Genomic DNA, 16496 nt, shown 5'->3' on the forward strand with positions numbered 1-16496 from the left:
CGCGCACTGAACGAACGCACACGTCTGGCTGCCGAGGGAGGGCTGTGGGTGAGAGGAGTGGGCGCAGGGAGCCAGACGAGGTGGGGGAGAGCAGCAGATGGACAGAGCGATTGGTAAGCCGAAACAAAGAGGCCTCTGTGACGGCCGTGTGAGTGCGTGTGTGTGCACTCACACACTTGGGTGGTCGCCGGCGGAGCAGAGGCTGCATCGGGATTCAACCTCATCTCCAGCTTGTGCAACTTGGGGAAAGACGGGGACCTTCACTGAGGCAGGTGTGTGGGCAAAGAGCACACGTTTCCCGCTGTTGCCACAACAACACGAACTTCCTGCATTTACTATACACTGCGCCTTACTCCTCCACCTGCGCGGAGTCTTACATTGTTAACACATATTTGGGATTTCACATATTTAAGACGCCAAGCCAGTGAATCAGGTATGCGCAGAGCAGGGTCAGGCCCCGTGTACGAAACATGGCCCAGCCCTCAGCTCTCAGGTCTCCACAGTGTGCCGAGGGCCCGTGTGCAGGAGGAGAGGTGGGGGAGGCTGCGGGCGCCTGGAGCCGGGTTCTGGCCTGGGCGCAGCCACTTCAATAACTTCCTCAAATGATACCGGTGGACAGGGCTCCCCGAAAACAGCTTCCTCCCACAGGGCCTATGAAGACAGTTGAGGTCCCTGAACTTCAACTTCTTGCTTCCAAGCAGCCTTCTCACCCAAGGTGTGCAACAATAATGTTCTCGGGGCGGCGGCATGGGCTCCCATCCAGTTCTGAGTCCGTGATTTTAGGTGGAGGAGGCAGTAACAGCCAATGGGGGGTGCAGTGCGCAATTTTTAGTTATATTTATGTACCTTTCCTTGAAGAAAAAAAGAACATCACCACCGCCAAATACCGACCACGTCAGACAGATGCCCCTGTGACTGCCTGTGTCGTTTCTCACCCCATGCCCCCCAGGTTCCCAGGTCAGTCAGTCAGTCAGTCAGGCCCTGGCTTTGATGCTCCAAAGGCCAAGGTCTGGGTACAACACAGAAAGGGAGCAGCAGTCCCCCGGTCTCTGCCTAGGGCGGTGACTCTGACATTGTGTCCCCCCCACCAGCCGCAGTGGCACCACCTGGTCCCTGCTTGGAGAGGAAAATTCCCAGGTGTCACCCTGGAGCTGCAGACTCCAAAGCTCTCAGGAGCAGGGCCCAGAAATCTGGACTGTGCCCCTCCCGGGTGATTCTGACATACGGGCTCCTTACTTGTGACGAGGAAGCTGTTGAGGACACTTCCTTTGCTTTGTGGGAACTTAAGGGGAACTTCTCTCACGTCTCACTGCTCGTCTTAGACTACGGGCGAGGCTTTATCTTCTAGAACCCACGAAAGTTGTAGCTGGTTGCGATCTTGGGTTGTCCGGCTGCTCACGAGACCAGACACAAACACCGGCCGGCCTACGGGAACTGCGTAGGAACGGATGAGGGGTTCCGCTACGACCGTGCCCTGAACTTCCAGGTGCCGTGCCTTTTAAAATCTCTTTCTCTCTGTTGCCATACATGCAGCCTGTAACGTACGTACAAGTACAGTGCTGCCCTCAAACGGGGCACTGTTGTAGAGATGCATTCAGAACCCGAAGAAAGTGAAAGGTTCAAGTTCATCTTCCCAGGGCCTTTTGCTGCTATTGCATCAAGCAGGCTCGTGACAGTGGGTACCGACTGAGCCGACCACCCCGTGCCGACAAGCACAGAAGTGGCATTTACACTGGGCCGCCCCCCAGCCCAGCGGCTCAGACGCCGACCTGGGCACACGCAAGTGCTCCTCTCACAGGAACAAACCCACGGTAACCAAACCCAGAGAGACGGACACGCACGCCGGAACTGCAGAGCATTCACTCAGCGTGGCAAGTGCCTCCATGCTGGCCTGACAGACCTGTCTGACGACAAGGAGAGCTCACTTCCCACGCAGCAGCGGGAACGGACCGGCCCCAGGACCCAGCACGCACGGCCGTGGGGGTGCGGCCGACTCTGGGACGGGGCCCAGGCTCTGCCCACTCAGCTCCCTGGGCACCCCATCTCGCTACTCCCGATCCATCATCCTCGTCCTGTTCACGGCCTTGCTGCAAACAGTTAAGCTCCTCCCTAGTACGTTCCATTCCCGTTCCCGTTCTCCACTCGGAGCCCCCTCTCCATTCTGTTCACCTGGATGGGAGTGTGGGGACCACTGCCCCGCCGCGCATCTGAGCCCGCCTCCTGCTTCATCCCCTGGAAGGGCCTCCCGCCACGTCCGCCTGTGGGCTTTGCTCGCATGCCTGGCAAAGGGAAGCCCTTTTCTCCTTATCTCCAGTCCTCAGAAGGATTTCTTGGCATTTCTCTCAGTAAAAAAACGCGGCAGCCTCCCTCTCTCACAAAACCCAATTCTCTCCATGTATTAAAGTGTAGAATATATTTTGGCTTCTTAACAACTACGATTTGAATTAAAACCAAGAGGAAGCTTTCTGTATAGAATATACATACAGCCCTGGCTGTTGTAGCTCAGTGGATTGAGCCTGGGCTGCGAACCAAAGGGTTGGCAGTTCAATTCCCAATTGGGGCACATGCCTGGGTTGCAGGCCAGGTCCCAAGTGGGGGCCACATGAGAGACAACCACACATGGATGTTTCTCTCCTCTTTCTCCCTCCCTTCCCCTCTCTCTAAAATAAATAAGTAAAATCTTTTTAAAAAAGGAATGTGCTTATAGAAGCAAAATACTTGCCCGACTGGGAACTAACAGCCATCCTGGCTTTGAACTCAGCGGGTGGTGCCATCCACATTCACACCCTGTGGATTCTGGGAACCCAGTGTCACACCTGTGGGTCACCTGGAGTCACGGAAACCTGTCGTCAATGTCACCGGTAGCTGACTATCGTCATTTGATGGAAGAGGACACACAAGGCCATAAAAACTCTCAGTTCATCCTGATTTTAGGGCTGTTTAACAGCCCTGAGAACGGCAGAACACGTTGGCGGAGAAACACGGAAACATAAAATCTACTCTCCTACCCTGGACTCCAAGATTACTTTTTAAAGATTACTTTTTAAGACGCCACCTTCCCGTCCGCTGGAAGACCGCTTCCCGTCCCGTTCTCGTCCTGCTGCACGCGCGCCGGCCCCCACTCTGCGCCCACTGCCGCTGTGAACACAGCAAAGAACCCTGGGTTTAGACACTGGGAGAAGAGCAGATCCAGAGTCTGGGCCCGAACAGGGACGGGTCCCCCTAAAACATGGACTGTCTCTTCCGTGGAAGCAGAGGTAGCGAGGTGAACAGTTTGGGGAGGTCAGGCAGAAGTGGGTTGTTGTCCGAGCTAGTTCCCCACTCCTAAAGTGGGGTGAGTATTAGTGTCCAATCTCACTGATGGGTTGAGTTTAAAATGCGCGGCACAGCCCTGGCCGGGTGGCTCAGCCGCTCCCATAGCAACAAGCTCGATGTGTACACACCTACTCATCCACTTGACATCCAACCCCCCGTGAATTTAAGATGTTAAGCACTTTCCCATGCACTATGCATTCTGTACACCCAGCCATCTGCAATTCTTCCAATCATTCAGTACTTGTTTCTATCATATTTTAAAGTCTGACCAAAGACCTGATGGGCTCCTAAGCCCATCCTCTGAGAGCTATATTCCTCTCCCTTTCCTTTTCAACTTGTTCATGTGTTTTTGTGGGTATTTACTCTTACTTCCCAAAGTTGTTTTCCCAGCTGGACCATAAGCTGCTCGGCAATGGGTTCTATTTACTCTGAATATCCCTTCGGGACGGGTCGTGTTCTGGCACCTGAATGATAGCTAACTCTGCAAGGTCACTGCCTCTCTGTGTCTGCTGCCTTTAAAAAGAATTCCGCTATCTATGCAACCCACAGATGATGGGGCACATCCCCTACAACGCTTCCTATCTGTGCATCTCGTGCTTTCCGCCCCGAACGCCTGCCCTGCGGAACTTGTGAACAACTGTTCCAGAACAGCGAGGCTTTTGGGGTCCTGACCCTCTGTGCACCCATCCCGCCTCATTCCCTCTCTCTCTCTCACTCACTCACACACACACACACACACACACACACACACGCACGCACACCCTTTCACACCGCCAATGTTCTGTCCATAATTACCCCATCCTAAAAGAGGAATAATTTATTACTATGAACATGATTTTGAGCAGTATTCCCCAAGTATTAAGTAATCAAAAGTTTCTCCAAATTAGGAGACAGCCCAAAGTGATTAACAAATATATATGTGGATATACAGGTGGACACATAAATAATTTTTGAATCCCTTTCTGTGACTTCGTTTCAACTTGGAAGTAAGAGAGGAGTGAAGGACGCCGCACCAAGTGCATGCTGAGGGGCGCGGCCCTGCACGCACGTCAGGCCTGCTCCAGCTCCACGAGGACCCCCCCGCAGTCCTTGGGGTGGAGGAAAATCACCGGTTTTCCATGCGCTCCTATTTTGGCCCCTTCACTTAGGCTACGGATCTTCTTCTCCTTCAAATCCGCCACGGCTGCATTGATGTTATCCACCTTGAGAAGAGGAAGGAAAGAGGGACATGTTGGAGATCACAAAAGCACGGAGCGAAAGCATCGTGAAACTCAGCAGGAGCTCCAAAAGGTCCGGTGCCCTGTCTCCTGCACCTCCAGGAGGAGCCATTCTTTTTTTTTTTTTTTTTAAGATTTTATTTATTTATCTTTAGAGGGGAAGGGAAGGAGAGAGGGAGAGAAACATCAATGTATGGTTGCCTTTCGTGCGTCCCCTGCTGGGAACTGGCCTGCAGGGAACCGGTCTGCAACCCAGGCATGTGCCCTCACTAAGAATGGAGCCGCAATTGGCTGGTTCGCAGGCCCATGCTCAATCCACTGAGCTACACCAGCCAGGGCCGGGTGGAGCCATTCTTAAACCATCACAAGAATAAGGGAAGGAGAAGTAGTTGCTCAATTTTCCTAGGTGAGCACCCGCAATGCTTAAGAATCTTCACCACTTGCAGACATTTCTCCTTACAGCATAAACACTATATGCTATGTTCCGTGATATTTTCTTCTGTTGGTATGATCAGTGATACCACACACGTTGTTTTTTCCTAAGAGCCTTGGGCTCCCCATCAATAACAGGGAGAGGAAGCCTGCCATGTAAATGGGCAAGAGATTAAAAGGAGATAAGTTTATAGTAGGCACTCAACAAATGTCAGTGTGTCCCTGATCCCCAAACCTCCCACCTGCCAAAATACCTGGTTAGTACTTTTGAAATTAAAACTTCATTTACATGCAAATCACTAGTAAGTGCTAACCAAAATGTGTTTTTCCATTCTAAAAAATCCAAACATGTCTAATTTTGCAACTCTCTTCTAAAGCATTTCCGTTTTCCTCACGTTTACTGGCAGCCTAGGAAAGAAGCAAACGTGTCTTTATACTCTAGTGGGAAATGATGCTCCTCCGCCTTGGGAAGCCAGCCTCTAGGACTGGGAGCCCAGTGGGCAAGACAGAGAGGAACGGACGAGCAGCCATCCTCCTGAGCGGTCCCAGAGCAGCCTGGAGTTGAATGACCTCACAGCATTCCCACGTCTGCACCCAATACATACGTTTAACGAATGCCCACATTCATACAACCTTATTTCAAAGAGCCAAGGACTATATAGACACCGGACTCTAAACCTGGTCAAGACACCGAGGAGGACACTAAGTGTTACTGTCAACCAGCTATGATTTCTTCGAACAACATTTTTCTACTTGTTCGTTCTGAGAAGCCCTGCCTGGCCTGTGGGCACCGCCACTTCCTGCCGCGGGAGACGGCTGGTCTGCTCTCATCTTCCTGGAGCAGTGGGGTTCCTCCTGACAGTACCTTGAAACAGTGACTCTGACTGTGTCAAAGGGGACCTCTTTCTCCACTTTCCCAGAGTCGGTCCAAATTCAGTCTTTCCACATGAAAATAATTTTTAAGTCACGCGGTACGTGGACATTTAAACGGACACGGAAAGCTACATAAACCTCGACCACCGCAGATGACCATTCTCCTCTCCAGGGGCCATGACTGCTGCACTCAGTTTGACACGTGTTCTTCCAAACCTTGAACTTTTCCTCTGCTTCCCTTTTTCTTGGTAATGAAAAGGCCCTTTCATTTACAAAATGATGTTAGCAGGAGATGGACATCGCGAAGTTTTTCTTCAGTTAATAACACAGAAAATGTAAACCTTTATGATCACACTGCCTACCTTTTTTGCTTTGTGCTCTGGAAATGTTATCGTTCTAGACGAGCCCCACCCCTGGGGACTGGCGACACACAGATGCCTTGTGGAGCGTCCCAGGGCCCTGGGGTTTACTGTAAAGCCGAAAAGAGAATGGGATTTTTTGGAAAGTAGAATGTTCTGCCTTTTTGACCAAAGAACAGCCATTTCCCAGCACGCAGGGAATAAGTTGCCTCGCTAGCCTTCTACCTTAAGGTTATGTAACTTTCCCTTCACAGGGAACATATGCCCAGTGAGAAAAGATCTATAAAACATCCAGGAGCATAAACAAGAACATGAGTCACCTGTTACATGACTGCCCAGAAAATAAAGCTGTGACAACTGCTGCCGTTTCTTCACACTTTTTTCTCTCTTATTTCTGAAATGCCACTTTCATCACCTGCTCGCCCCCAGCAGCCGGGGCCAGCACGATCACTGCGAGATGAAATCTGACGTCCTCTCTGTACTCACAACTCGTTTCTCTGGCGCCAGGAGCTTGCCTCCTTCGATGGGCCTCCCTGGGCACAACCTCACCCCGCCCCTGCGGTGCACGCGCACTCACACCCATTCGCCAGCACAGGCTCCCACGCGCCCCCCGCCCCCCGCTGCCCACACACGGATGCCCCCTCCCTCAGCAAGCCTGGGCTCCAACTGCCTGCACTGGGCAGGCACCCATGCGAATGCCTCCTTGCCGACACCCCACGCCTGGCTGCCTCGGGGGTACAGCCCACCAGCCCACCTGCTCTGATGCCCTGCACCGCCCCGCCCAGCCTCCCCAGGGCCAGCAGCGCCAGCGTGTGGATGCCCTGTGCCCCCACCCGAGAGCCCACAGCCCGAGCGGGGCTCCTGCACCCCTCCCCACCAGCGTGCACAGGACTCTGCTGGGCCCTCCCTAATGTCTTCAGGTCGGAACTGTGTGGGAAGGAAAGGGAGGGGCGGGGAGGGGAGGGGGACGAGGCTGTAGCCACTTCTCACAGTGCGCACTTTCCTGTTTCTGTGGCAACGGAGAAGCAATGTTTGGCAGAACTGGTAGACACGCTAATCTTCCTGTCAGTTTTACTGGCCTTCTACTCCCTTTGTTGGAACCTGCTCTGTTAGGATGCTGACCTGTGGTGCCTTGCAGGTTTCATTTTGGTCCGTCACCTCTAACCCTTTGTGGGGCACGAGGGCGTACATGTCACCTGGATGCTTGGTGGGACATGCAGGGCCTGAGGGCATAGGTGAAGGAGGACGGGACGCTGTCCTCTCTGTACCGACCTATCCCCAGCGCCCACGGCAGCCGGCTGGGAGGGGGCGATGCGCGGGGCAGCCCTGGGCATCAGGAGCTACAATGGCAGGGCTGCCCAGTGGCTGGGACACAAAACTAAAATCCACCTGAATTCCTACAGGAGCCGCCTGATTGTGTATGGGCAGCGGAGGGTAATGATGGGCAGTGACACACTGATGCGGCCACCGACCAACCACGTCACACCTTCTCCTATCGCCCACCTCCACTTTACACCGATACACACCTCCACTTCCCCCAGGCTCTGCTGCCAAAGTCACTGTCACACCACTCAACCTGCACCATTCTTATCTCAAGTGAACTTCTAACTCGCGTCGGCTCCCTTTGAAGGCCTGGGCTCTGATGTCGGATGCAGACAGTGCCGTGTGGGACAGGGAAGAGTGGATTCAAAGGCTGGGGACCTGCTTGTCATCCTGGGGGATCTCAGGCGAACCCTCAGGCCCACTGCGATAAAGACTTGAAGCCAAAACTAACCTCCTAAGGAAGGGATAAAGGTTAAATATGAGGCCTTGTTAGTTCCCCTGCCTAACATCTTACGGGTCCCCCGCCTCGGATTTTAAACTCAGCTCACACAATGCCAACAATTTGGCACCATGGCTAACAGTGCGCGGACCCTGGAATCAGAACGAATCTGGGCCTGAACCCCAGCCTTGTCACTCACTGCTGATGGGACTCTGGGCAAGCTGCTCCATGTCTCAGCTCCCTCACCTGTCACATGGGGAGAACAGCGCCCTCACAGGGTGGCTCTGAGAATAAAAAAAACACTGCACCTCAAGCACCCCGTGCGCTGTCGGAGGGCCCAAGGGTAGTCCTTACAACAACTCGGTGCCTTCCCGCCCACTAGTCCGCCACCTGGCAGGGCTGCCTCCTCTTGCCCACCTGGGCAATTCCTGGACAGATGCCTCCCCTCCTCCTCAGCCTGCCAGCAGCAACCCATCTTTCCCTCATTTGTGCAACAGAGGAGACACGTATGTTAATTCTGCTTATCGTGGGGCACCGAGGGAACGAGGCCCTCCTCCCTGTGGGAAGGGCTCCTGTCCCATTCATCACAGAACCCAAGTACACGGTCAAGTGCAACAGACACAGTGTGGACTCTCAGATATGTCTGCAATGTGAACTCTGAAAATCCTTGAGTCCAACCCTCCTCTCGTCTGGATTAGGAATGAAGCTAATGATGAATCGGGTCCTTCGTCCCATCCAAAGAATTTAAATCAAAGCATAATTGCTACAGCTGATACTCTTTTCTGAAAGGCAGTTATCTGGCATGAACATCTACAGATAAAGGCTCTCTGATGAGAAAGTTCTTGTCAAACATTTCACGTTTTCTTCAGGAATTGTTGGCAGATGCAACTGACATCTTGAAACGCTGGGTCAGTAACTGAAAATGTGTTGCCTTTGTAATAAGAAACAAGCTAACAGAATTTGAAGGGTGGAAAATAATTACACGAATACTTAGCATGTATAGGGGAATTCTTACTTTATAAAAGCCCTTTTAGTTGCTTCTCCTAATTGCCTTGTGAGAGTGAAAGCGGTTCTGTTTCTGTTATACTGGAGGTCGTACACAATGAACAAATACTACAGTCAAAACTCAGATTTGTTTCGGCCAACTTCAGTGGCTTTTACAGTGCCTGTGGAAGCCAGATTCCATAAACTACATTATTATTATCTGCAGTTGTCTAGAGGAAAAGAGAATATATATCTGTGAATCCATCTTTGAGTAGGACCAGTAGTACCGTTCCCCTTAAAGAACTTAATACAAGTTTCAGCCCTGGATGGTGTGGCTCAGTGGATCGAGTACTGGGCCTTTGAACCAAAGGGTCCCAGGTTCGATTCCCAGTCGGGGCACAGGCCTGGGTTGCTGGCTAGGTCCCCAGTAGGGGGCGTGTGAGAAGCAACCACACACTGATGTTTCTCTCCCTCTCTCCCTCCCTTCCCCTCTTTAAAAATAAATAAATAAATCCTAAAAAATCTTTAAAACAGAAGCACTTAATATAAGTTTCTGTTGAGGGTAACTATATATAATCTCAAAAAGTAAGACATTTTGTGAACAAGAAGTTAAAATTGGCACCAAGAGTTAAATTAAATGAAATACCTCGATGCAGACGTGATGCATCCCTCCAGCCTTGTTCTTCTGCAGAAAACCCGTGATCGGACTGTCACTTCCCAGGGGATGCAGCAGTTCCATTTTGGTGTTTCCGAGGTCAACGAAAACCACAGACACCCCATGGTCAGGCAAAGGGACCACCTCGCTGACCTGGGCCCCCAGAACGTCCCGGTAAAAGGCCCTGGCGTCCTCCAGGTCGGGCACGGCTATGGCCACATGATTCAGCCGCCCCAGGCTCCACACAGTGCGTGCCACTCGAGGTGGGGACTGCAGGGTGGACAAAGCCCGGACCGCTGGAACTGGAGTCTGAAGTCTGGGGAAAAGCCCTGAAAAACGGAGCAGTCATTGAGATCCTTCTTCAGAGATGAATGCACTTCTGAAAATATTTTGTTAATGGCATAAATAATCCATGTAGAAATTATTTACATACCTAGTCTTTTCAATGACTGAAATTAAATCAGGGAAGATAAATGGAAAAACTGTAAAATTAGTCACTCTGTTCTGAAATAACTGCCTGAAATTAGAAAGCTAATTCTGAGCTATTTAGATTCAGAACAAAAAATGTCATTTTTCATAACGGTTTCTATTTACTGAGAACACGTAAGGGGCGGCTGCTATTACTGAGAATTATTTGCTATTCCCTGCATTTCACAAAGAGGAAGTTTGAATGTGACAGAGAAAGAGGCACATTTACTGATGAGGACAAGCAATTTTCTTCCCCATCTATGACCCATCTTTTGTGTTACCATCTGCAATAAGTTCATTAAAGCCGTGACCTTACAGTACTTCTCAATGTGCATTTTATTTGAATGACTATCAACCAGGCAGAGTAGCTCACTGTTGGGGGAAAAGATGCAAAGATCAAGAGGGTCATTAAACCAATGAGAATTTCCGCTGACACCAGATTAAAAAAAAATTTTTTTTTAAATTATTTTGAAGGATGAGAAGCTGAACTTCTTCTGAATGCAAAGAAGCCTCTTTGACTGGGAAACTGAAGAGGCCTGCCACGTGTTCTGTGTTATAACTCCGCTCCCTCTGTCCCTAAACTCTGGACTTCAAGAGCCAGATTCACCCTGCAATGAAAGCCATATGCATGCACGAGGTCTGAATGCAATCTTGCAGAACTGCATCACTTGATAAAAGAGTAAGAAGTAGCAAACTGAAGAACACATTTTAAACCTGCCTAACATCAAACAGATTTTTAGCTATTAAGGCAAAATGGTTTAAATAGTACCTAGTACCTCAGAGCTTCAGCTCACAAAAAACTCATTCCCCTTTAGTGAGGTTTTTGATAACAAGGAAATCAAAGTGACACTGCTTGATTTTAGTTAAGGCCGTGAACCCTGCTGGAGAGGCCGCCCCACACACGCGGTCTTTCACCCCCACCAAGCCACACGGGACGAACCTCAGGCCTGCAGTGCGTCCTCATGAAGATGCACAGCCCACCCAGCGCGTGCCGGGCCTGCCGCCTGGCGCTGGGAACATCGTTTCCTCTTTCAGCCTCCACGAATGCTCCTTTGGCTCTGCCGACAGCGTGGCCCCCTGTGGCCAACCCACTGTCACATCTGTCTTCCGTGGGGAGGGGACAAGGCTCTTTCTACTGTGGCAGGAGGCGGGTGTGCAAAGGCAAACTGTCCTGTGCTGGCCACTGCGAGAGCCCGGCTGGCCACAGGGGACTGACAACCACCACTGAAGCCGCTCCTGCTCTGTGAGTAGAGCAGATTCCACGCAGGGCTAGGAGACTCCACACCCAGGTACAATGGGCATTTGTTTAGGGTCCTCCCCTGGGACTGATAACGGTACGGGATGCTCTCTCTGCTCCACAAACCTGACGCACCATCAGTAGGTAGAAAGCGGAAGCCAGCCTAGCGTGGTCTTCTGCCAGGCTCCAGCCTGTGTTATTGATTACTGAATGGTCTAAAGGTTTCCATGATTGCTAGGCTGACACAGCCTTGTTCTGTGAACTCCCTGCATTATCATGAAATTCAAGTGTATTCCAACCCATACACATATACATAGTTGTTCAATGAAAGTGAAGTTGATAAAAAAGAATACCCAGTCTTCACTAAATGCAACATGCTCTCATATTTTCTATTCTATTGTATTTTATTTCAGTTGTAAAATACAGGTACTACCTACTAAATCTCCACGTTGCTGGTTTGTTCTGAAAATTAGATATTTGGTATAAAATAGAGCGCCATGCCAGATATATAATAGGTGCACAATAAATTCAGTCCCTCTTATTGTTCATGACATACAACGATTGTTTGCTAGTTGAGGGGCATGCAGGGTTATCTGTGGAGACCAAGAAACTATCTCCAAGTCACAGAGGCAGTGAACTTTCAAAATGCTAACCACCAGCAAAATCGCTGGTCTAGCACTGGTCCCTTCTCTCCCTGCACCTCGACTCTGTGTACCAGCTGCAATGAAAGCTCAGTACGGAGTGTGTTTGTATTAAAGACTGTGCGCTTAGCGTAACATGCACATGAATCAGCCATCTGCTCTGTAGAATTCGGTGGGCACGTCAAACACTGACTCTAGGTATTTGCGAGTGCTGCTCCCCGTGTTATCTCTATAGACACCGGCAGCGGGGGAAGCCTGGGCAGGCGAATGTCATCAGCACTGGAACACACGGAAATGTCGGAGGGGCAAACTAGATGTCCCAGTGAAGGTGACGTTTTACACACGATACCAGTTCACTTTAGGGACATTCAAAACCTGGAAGCCTCACTGCAGTCTTTCTCCCAAACCCCCTCATCATTTGGAGATGGAGAAGTGGAAGCAGTTTCCTAGAATGGCTGGTTCTTTCTCCTTCCAACAGAACATGAAATCTTCTTAATAGGTTAGGAAAATAGATATCATCTTTATATAATGTAAAAGTCAAGTCTATAGCAATAGAGGCTTATCTTATCTCTAGAAATGTAAACTAGTTTGAGAAAGGAAATATCCCCTTATTGGTTTTATCTGGTCCCTAAAGCATCTGTTCTAGCAACAGGGCAAAAATAAACACAGTGATGCCGATGAGAATTCAATCATTCAGCTTCTTTAAAATGAAGAGTTAGGGGTAGAAAAATGGCCCAAAAGTACATGATGAGATACTCAATGTCACTGGCCATTAGGGAAAAGCAAATCAGAATCGCACTGAGGTACCACTTCGCACCCACAAAGAAGGTGCGGATGAGGACGTGGAGAAACCGGAACCCTTGTGCGTTGCTGGTGAGGAGGTACAATGATACGGCGGGCACGGAGTAGGTCGGCAGTTCCTCAGAAAGTGAAATACAGAATCACTGTATGACCCAGAAATTCTACTCCTAGCCATCCAAATTCACTGGTAACAGGGACTCAAACAAAAACTTGTACGTATTCATAGCAGCACTATTCCCAAGAACCAACCAATGCGATATTATTCATTCTGTACAATGTAATACTATCCATACAATGGATAAGATGTACTGATGCTTGCAATAATGTGGATGAACCTTGAAAACATTATTCTAAGTGACAGAAGCTAGACATAAAGGGTCATCCATTGTACAACCCCACTTATATGCAATCTCCAGAACAAGTGAATCCATAGAGACTAAGAAGGAAGTTGGTGGTTGCCAAGGGCTGGAGGGAGGAAGGAATGGGGAGTGACCGTGTCTTTGGGATGGGATTTCCCTATGCGCTGATGAAAATGTCTGGGAACTAAATAAACATGACGGTTGTACAACACAGTGAATGTGATAAAACATTCGCTAAATTATACATTGTAAAATGGTTATTTTTGCCTTGGCTGGTGTAGCTCAGTGGATTGAGCGCAGGCCTGTGAACCAAAAGATCGAGTTTTGATTCCCAGTTAGGGCACATGCCTGGGTTGCAGGCCAGTTCCTAGCAGAGACCAGTTCCCCAGCAGGGGACACAGGAGAAGCAACCATACATTGATATTTCTCTCCCTCTCTCCTTCCCTTCCCTTCTAAAGATAAATAAATTTAAAATTTTTAAAAAGGTTATTTTTTACATTATGTGAATAACCTTTAAGAAAATCGCAGTAAAAGCCTGCGGGTGAAGGGTGAAATCCTGAATTAAAGTATTTCTAAAAATATACACACACAATGCTTCTCTGATACTCCAATGATTACTGACACGTTCACCGTCAGGTTCTGTGGGTAAGTACCTATGAGCAGGAACGTGGGCTGTGGTGCTAGGCTGCCCAGGTCTCGGCCCCACCGTTAGTTGTGTGACCTGGGCCAGTCATTGACCCTCTTTGTGCCTTTGTCTTGTCATACAAGACAATGCCTACGTCACAGCAATGACGCTGGACTAAGATGAATACATGTAAAGGGTTTCGAAAAGAGCCTGGCGCACATGACATGCATCATGAACTCCAAGGATTATCATTAGCACTTTTAGAAAGGTTGGAAAGAAACTCATTTATAAATGGAAGTATCTATCTCACATTTTATTCTTTTAAAGGAAAAGGTGACGATGCACCTGCCCTGCACGTGGTACACTTAGATTAACATCCCATTCAACAGCCAAAGGTTGCCTCTGCCTGGCCTCCCGAGCGAGCGCTGCTGTATGCACTGCACTGTTCCGTCACTTCACGACTTGCTCCCCTTGATGCCGAGACCACTCCCCTTGCACTCTGGAGAATGGCACTGTGGGGGCTCTGATCTGGGGCACGCTTGGTGGTATTTCCATATTCAGTGACTACCGATGTCTGGGTAAAATAATGTTGCTAGAAGGCATTACAAGCACAGTGTTCTTTGTGCATTTCGATACAAGAATATTGACATAATTTTTCCAAGTTAAAATTCGTTGTTTATAGTAACGTCCTCACACTGCGCATAACTATTGTTTTGACTTGGGAACTCCCTTTAGTATCATGGAAGAGTGGAAACGGTATGTGTAACTACTCTGCGTTCTGAAACCTATAAACTGGTTGTCTTCCCCAACGCAGACGTGCCTCCGCCTCGGAGCACTCTCCCTCCTGCTGGAATCCAGAATCCATGGGGGACAGAACCCTCTGGCCTGACCTCTCCCTGATTTGACCTCATCTTCCTAGTGGAGACCCATGGGCTAATTTCAGTGTTAGTTATGCAACGATACTTCTATGCAATCTTGCCTAAGGCTGCAACCTTGCCTAAGCAACCTATTAAATGGCAAAGTCAAAAGTGAGAGTGGATCATGAGGCAGCCCAGCTCTGCCCATGAGTCTTGTAGCCATAAAACAGAGTTAATAGTAATAGTCTAGTGAGCACTTTAATCATCTCAATAACTCTACAAATCAGATACCAGTATTTTTCCCATTTAGAGACCAGGGAATAGGCCCGATTAATTTTACTCAGTCACATTAGCCCAGGCCTGTCTGACATGGAAGTTCATGTTTTTAAATCATTACATTTAATTTTCTCATTGCTCTGAAATTATTTACCATTCTTTCGATCCTCAATTTTGAATATTGTTTATGTTCTCTGAACAATATCTACTTGCTAAAAAATGGCTTTTGAGAGATAATAAGAGATGACTCTTTCATGAGAGTTTTTTTGTTGTTGTTGTTTGATTTTTGCAAAGGGCTGCTTTTTCTTTGCAATGGTATAAGATCAGATACTGACTTGTATTTTACTAAGGAGAGGAAAGAGGGTCCAGGAGGGCATATTATTAGCAGAGCTTGAGTATCACTTCTTAATCTGACATTCATTTTAACAAGCTGTCCTCACTGTTATTATATTTTTTCATGTAGACATACCACTTCTTTAAACGGATAATGTGCTGAGGCTATTCTCCCACATCACTTCACCCTGGCCAATAAACAACTGGACTTCAGAAGATGCACAGAGCGGTCAGTTTCAGAAGTGGGGTGCAAAGAGCACTTTCCAGGAGAGGAATCTGACCTTCTTAAAGGTTCACCCCCTCAAACACTTTCTGAAGGTGCTAAGCTGAAAGATTTACGGCGAATGTTAACTCAAGAGACACTACTACTTAGCACTTCCATCCTAACAGGGAATTCCAGATGAAGGGAAAGAGCTGCTCTCTAATGAGGAAAAGAAAAGGCAGGAATGGGGAGAAAGTGGGCGGGCTGCAGTCAGAAAATCTGGGTTTCTGTCATCACCGATTCTAGGCAGCCTCTTTATTTTACTTTTTAATGGAGAGGTGGATAACTCAAGGAACCTAACAAATGTGTCTGCTTTGATCTTTCCTGCTCATATACAAGAAAATAACTATATTAGCGCAGGTGGGGAGAGGATGCGCCTCTTTCCACAACTGACCCTCAAGTGCTCCCAGCAGGTGGTGGAAACGCTGGGAGGTCAGCTGACGTTTTTTACAGGGCTGGCCCTTCTTTGTGGTTTCTCCCGTTTCTTATGGTGCGCCAAAAAAGAAATTCGCCGTCCCTCTGGCATTTACTTCTGTTCCAGTCACGCTGTCCCAATGGACAGGTTCCCCAGCCTCTCTGGGGCTTCACAGAAAAAGGGACCTCAGCTGCACACCCTTCCCAGGGTGGCTGTGAGACTCTCAGAGAACAAGGACCCCCACCGCCCACCCCGCTAACCTGAGGCGTTCCAGGGAGGTACTTTCTGCCTACAGGTGCTGACAGCGGCCACAGAGAGCGCCTCCGTCGGAAGAACGCGACGCACCTAGGTGCTCCGGCCACCCCCCAACTCCTGCAGCCCCGGGCCTTCCGTTCCTTGCGCCCCACCTCACGGCGAGCCCCAAGGACTCCGGGTATTCACCTCCTACGCTCGCAGCTGCCGCCACCACTGTGGCCACCTTCAGCACCCGCGCCATCTTCGGAAGCGGCAGGCTAAATCCCGACGCGCGTCTGGACTGGCCAGCTGCCCAGCCGAGGGGCGGGGCAACGCGGCCCGAGACCCGGCTGAGGGGCGGAGAGGCAGAGGGGCGGGGCATACGAGGCCA

At 49.5% G+C, this 16496-nt stretch overlaps 1 protein-coding gene across 1 annotated transcript; it reads right to left on the reverse strand.

Moving 5' to 3' along the window:
- Positions 1 to 4106: 4106 nt before the first annotated feature.
- Positions 4107 to 16449, reverse strand: MCEE (methylmalonyl-CoA epimerase). The gene is made up of 3 exons (XM_037145893.2): positions 16313 to 16449; positions 9589 to 9926; positions 4107 to 4517 (listed from the first exon to the last, which is right to left on the reverse strand). Exons 1-3 carry the CDS (start codon positions 16365 to 16367, stop codon positions 4365 to 4367), a joined length of 546 nt encoding a protein of 181 aa, XP_037001788.2. The 5' UTR covers positions 16368 to 16449; the 3' UTR covers positions 4107 to 4364.
- Positions 16450 to 16496: the final 47 nt, after the last annotated feature.

Source organism: Artibeus jamaicensis, unplaced genomic scaffold (genome assembly GCF_021234435.1).
Source record: "Artibeus jamaicensis isolate MK-2021 breed Jamaican fruit bat unplaced genomic scaffold, CSHL_Jam_final scaffold_612, whole genome shotgun sequence".
NCBI classification, from domain to species: domain Eukaryota; kingdom Metazoa; phylum Chordata; class Mammalia; order Chiroptera; family Phyllostomidae; genus Artibeus; species Artibeus jamaicensis.

Excerpts from the sequence above, each read along its gene's own strand:
- MCEE (XM_037145893.2), bottom strand. The coding sequence starts at position 16,367 with ATGGCGCGGGTGCTGAAGGTGGCCACAGTGGTGGCGGCAGCTGCGAGC. Across the intron at positions 9,927-16,312 it reads GGCAGCTGCGAGCGTAGGAG|GGCTTTTCCCCAGACTTCAG; the intron begins GTGAATACCCGG and ends TCCGTTTTTCAG. Across the intron at positions 4,518-9,588 it reads TGCATCACGTCTGCATCGAG|GTGGATAACATCAATGCAGC; the intron begins GTATTTCATTTA and ends CCTCTTCTCAAG.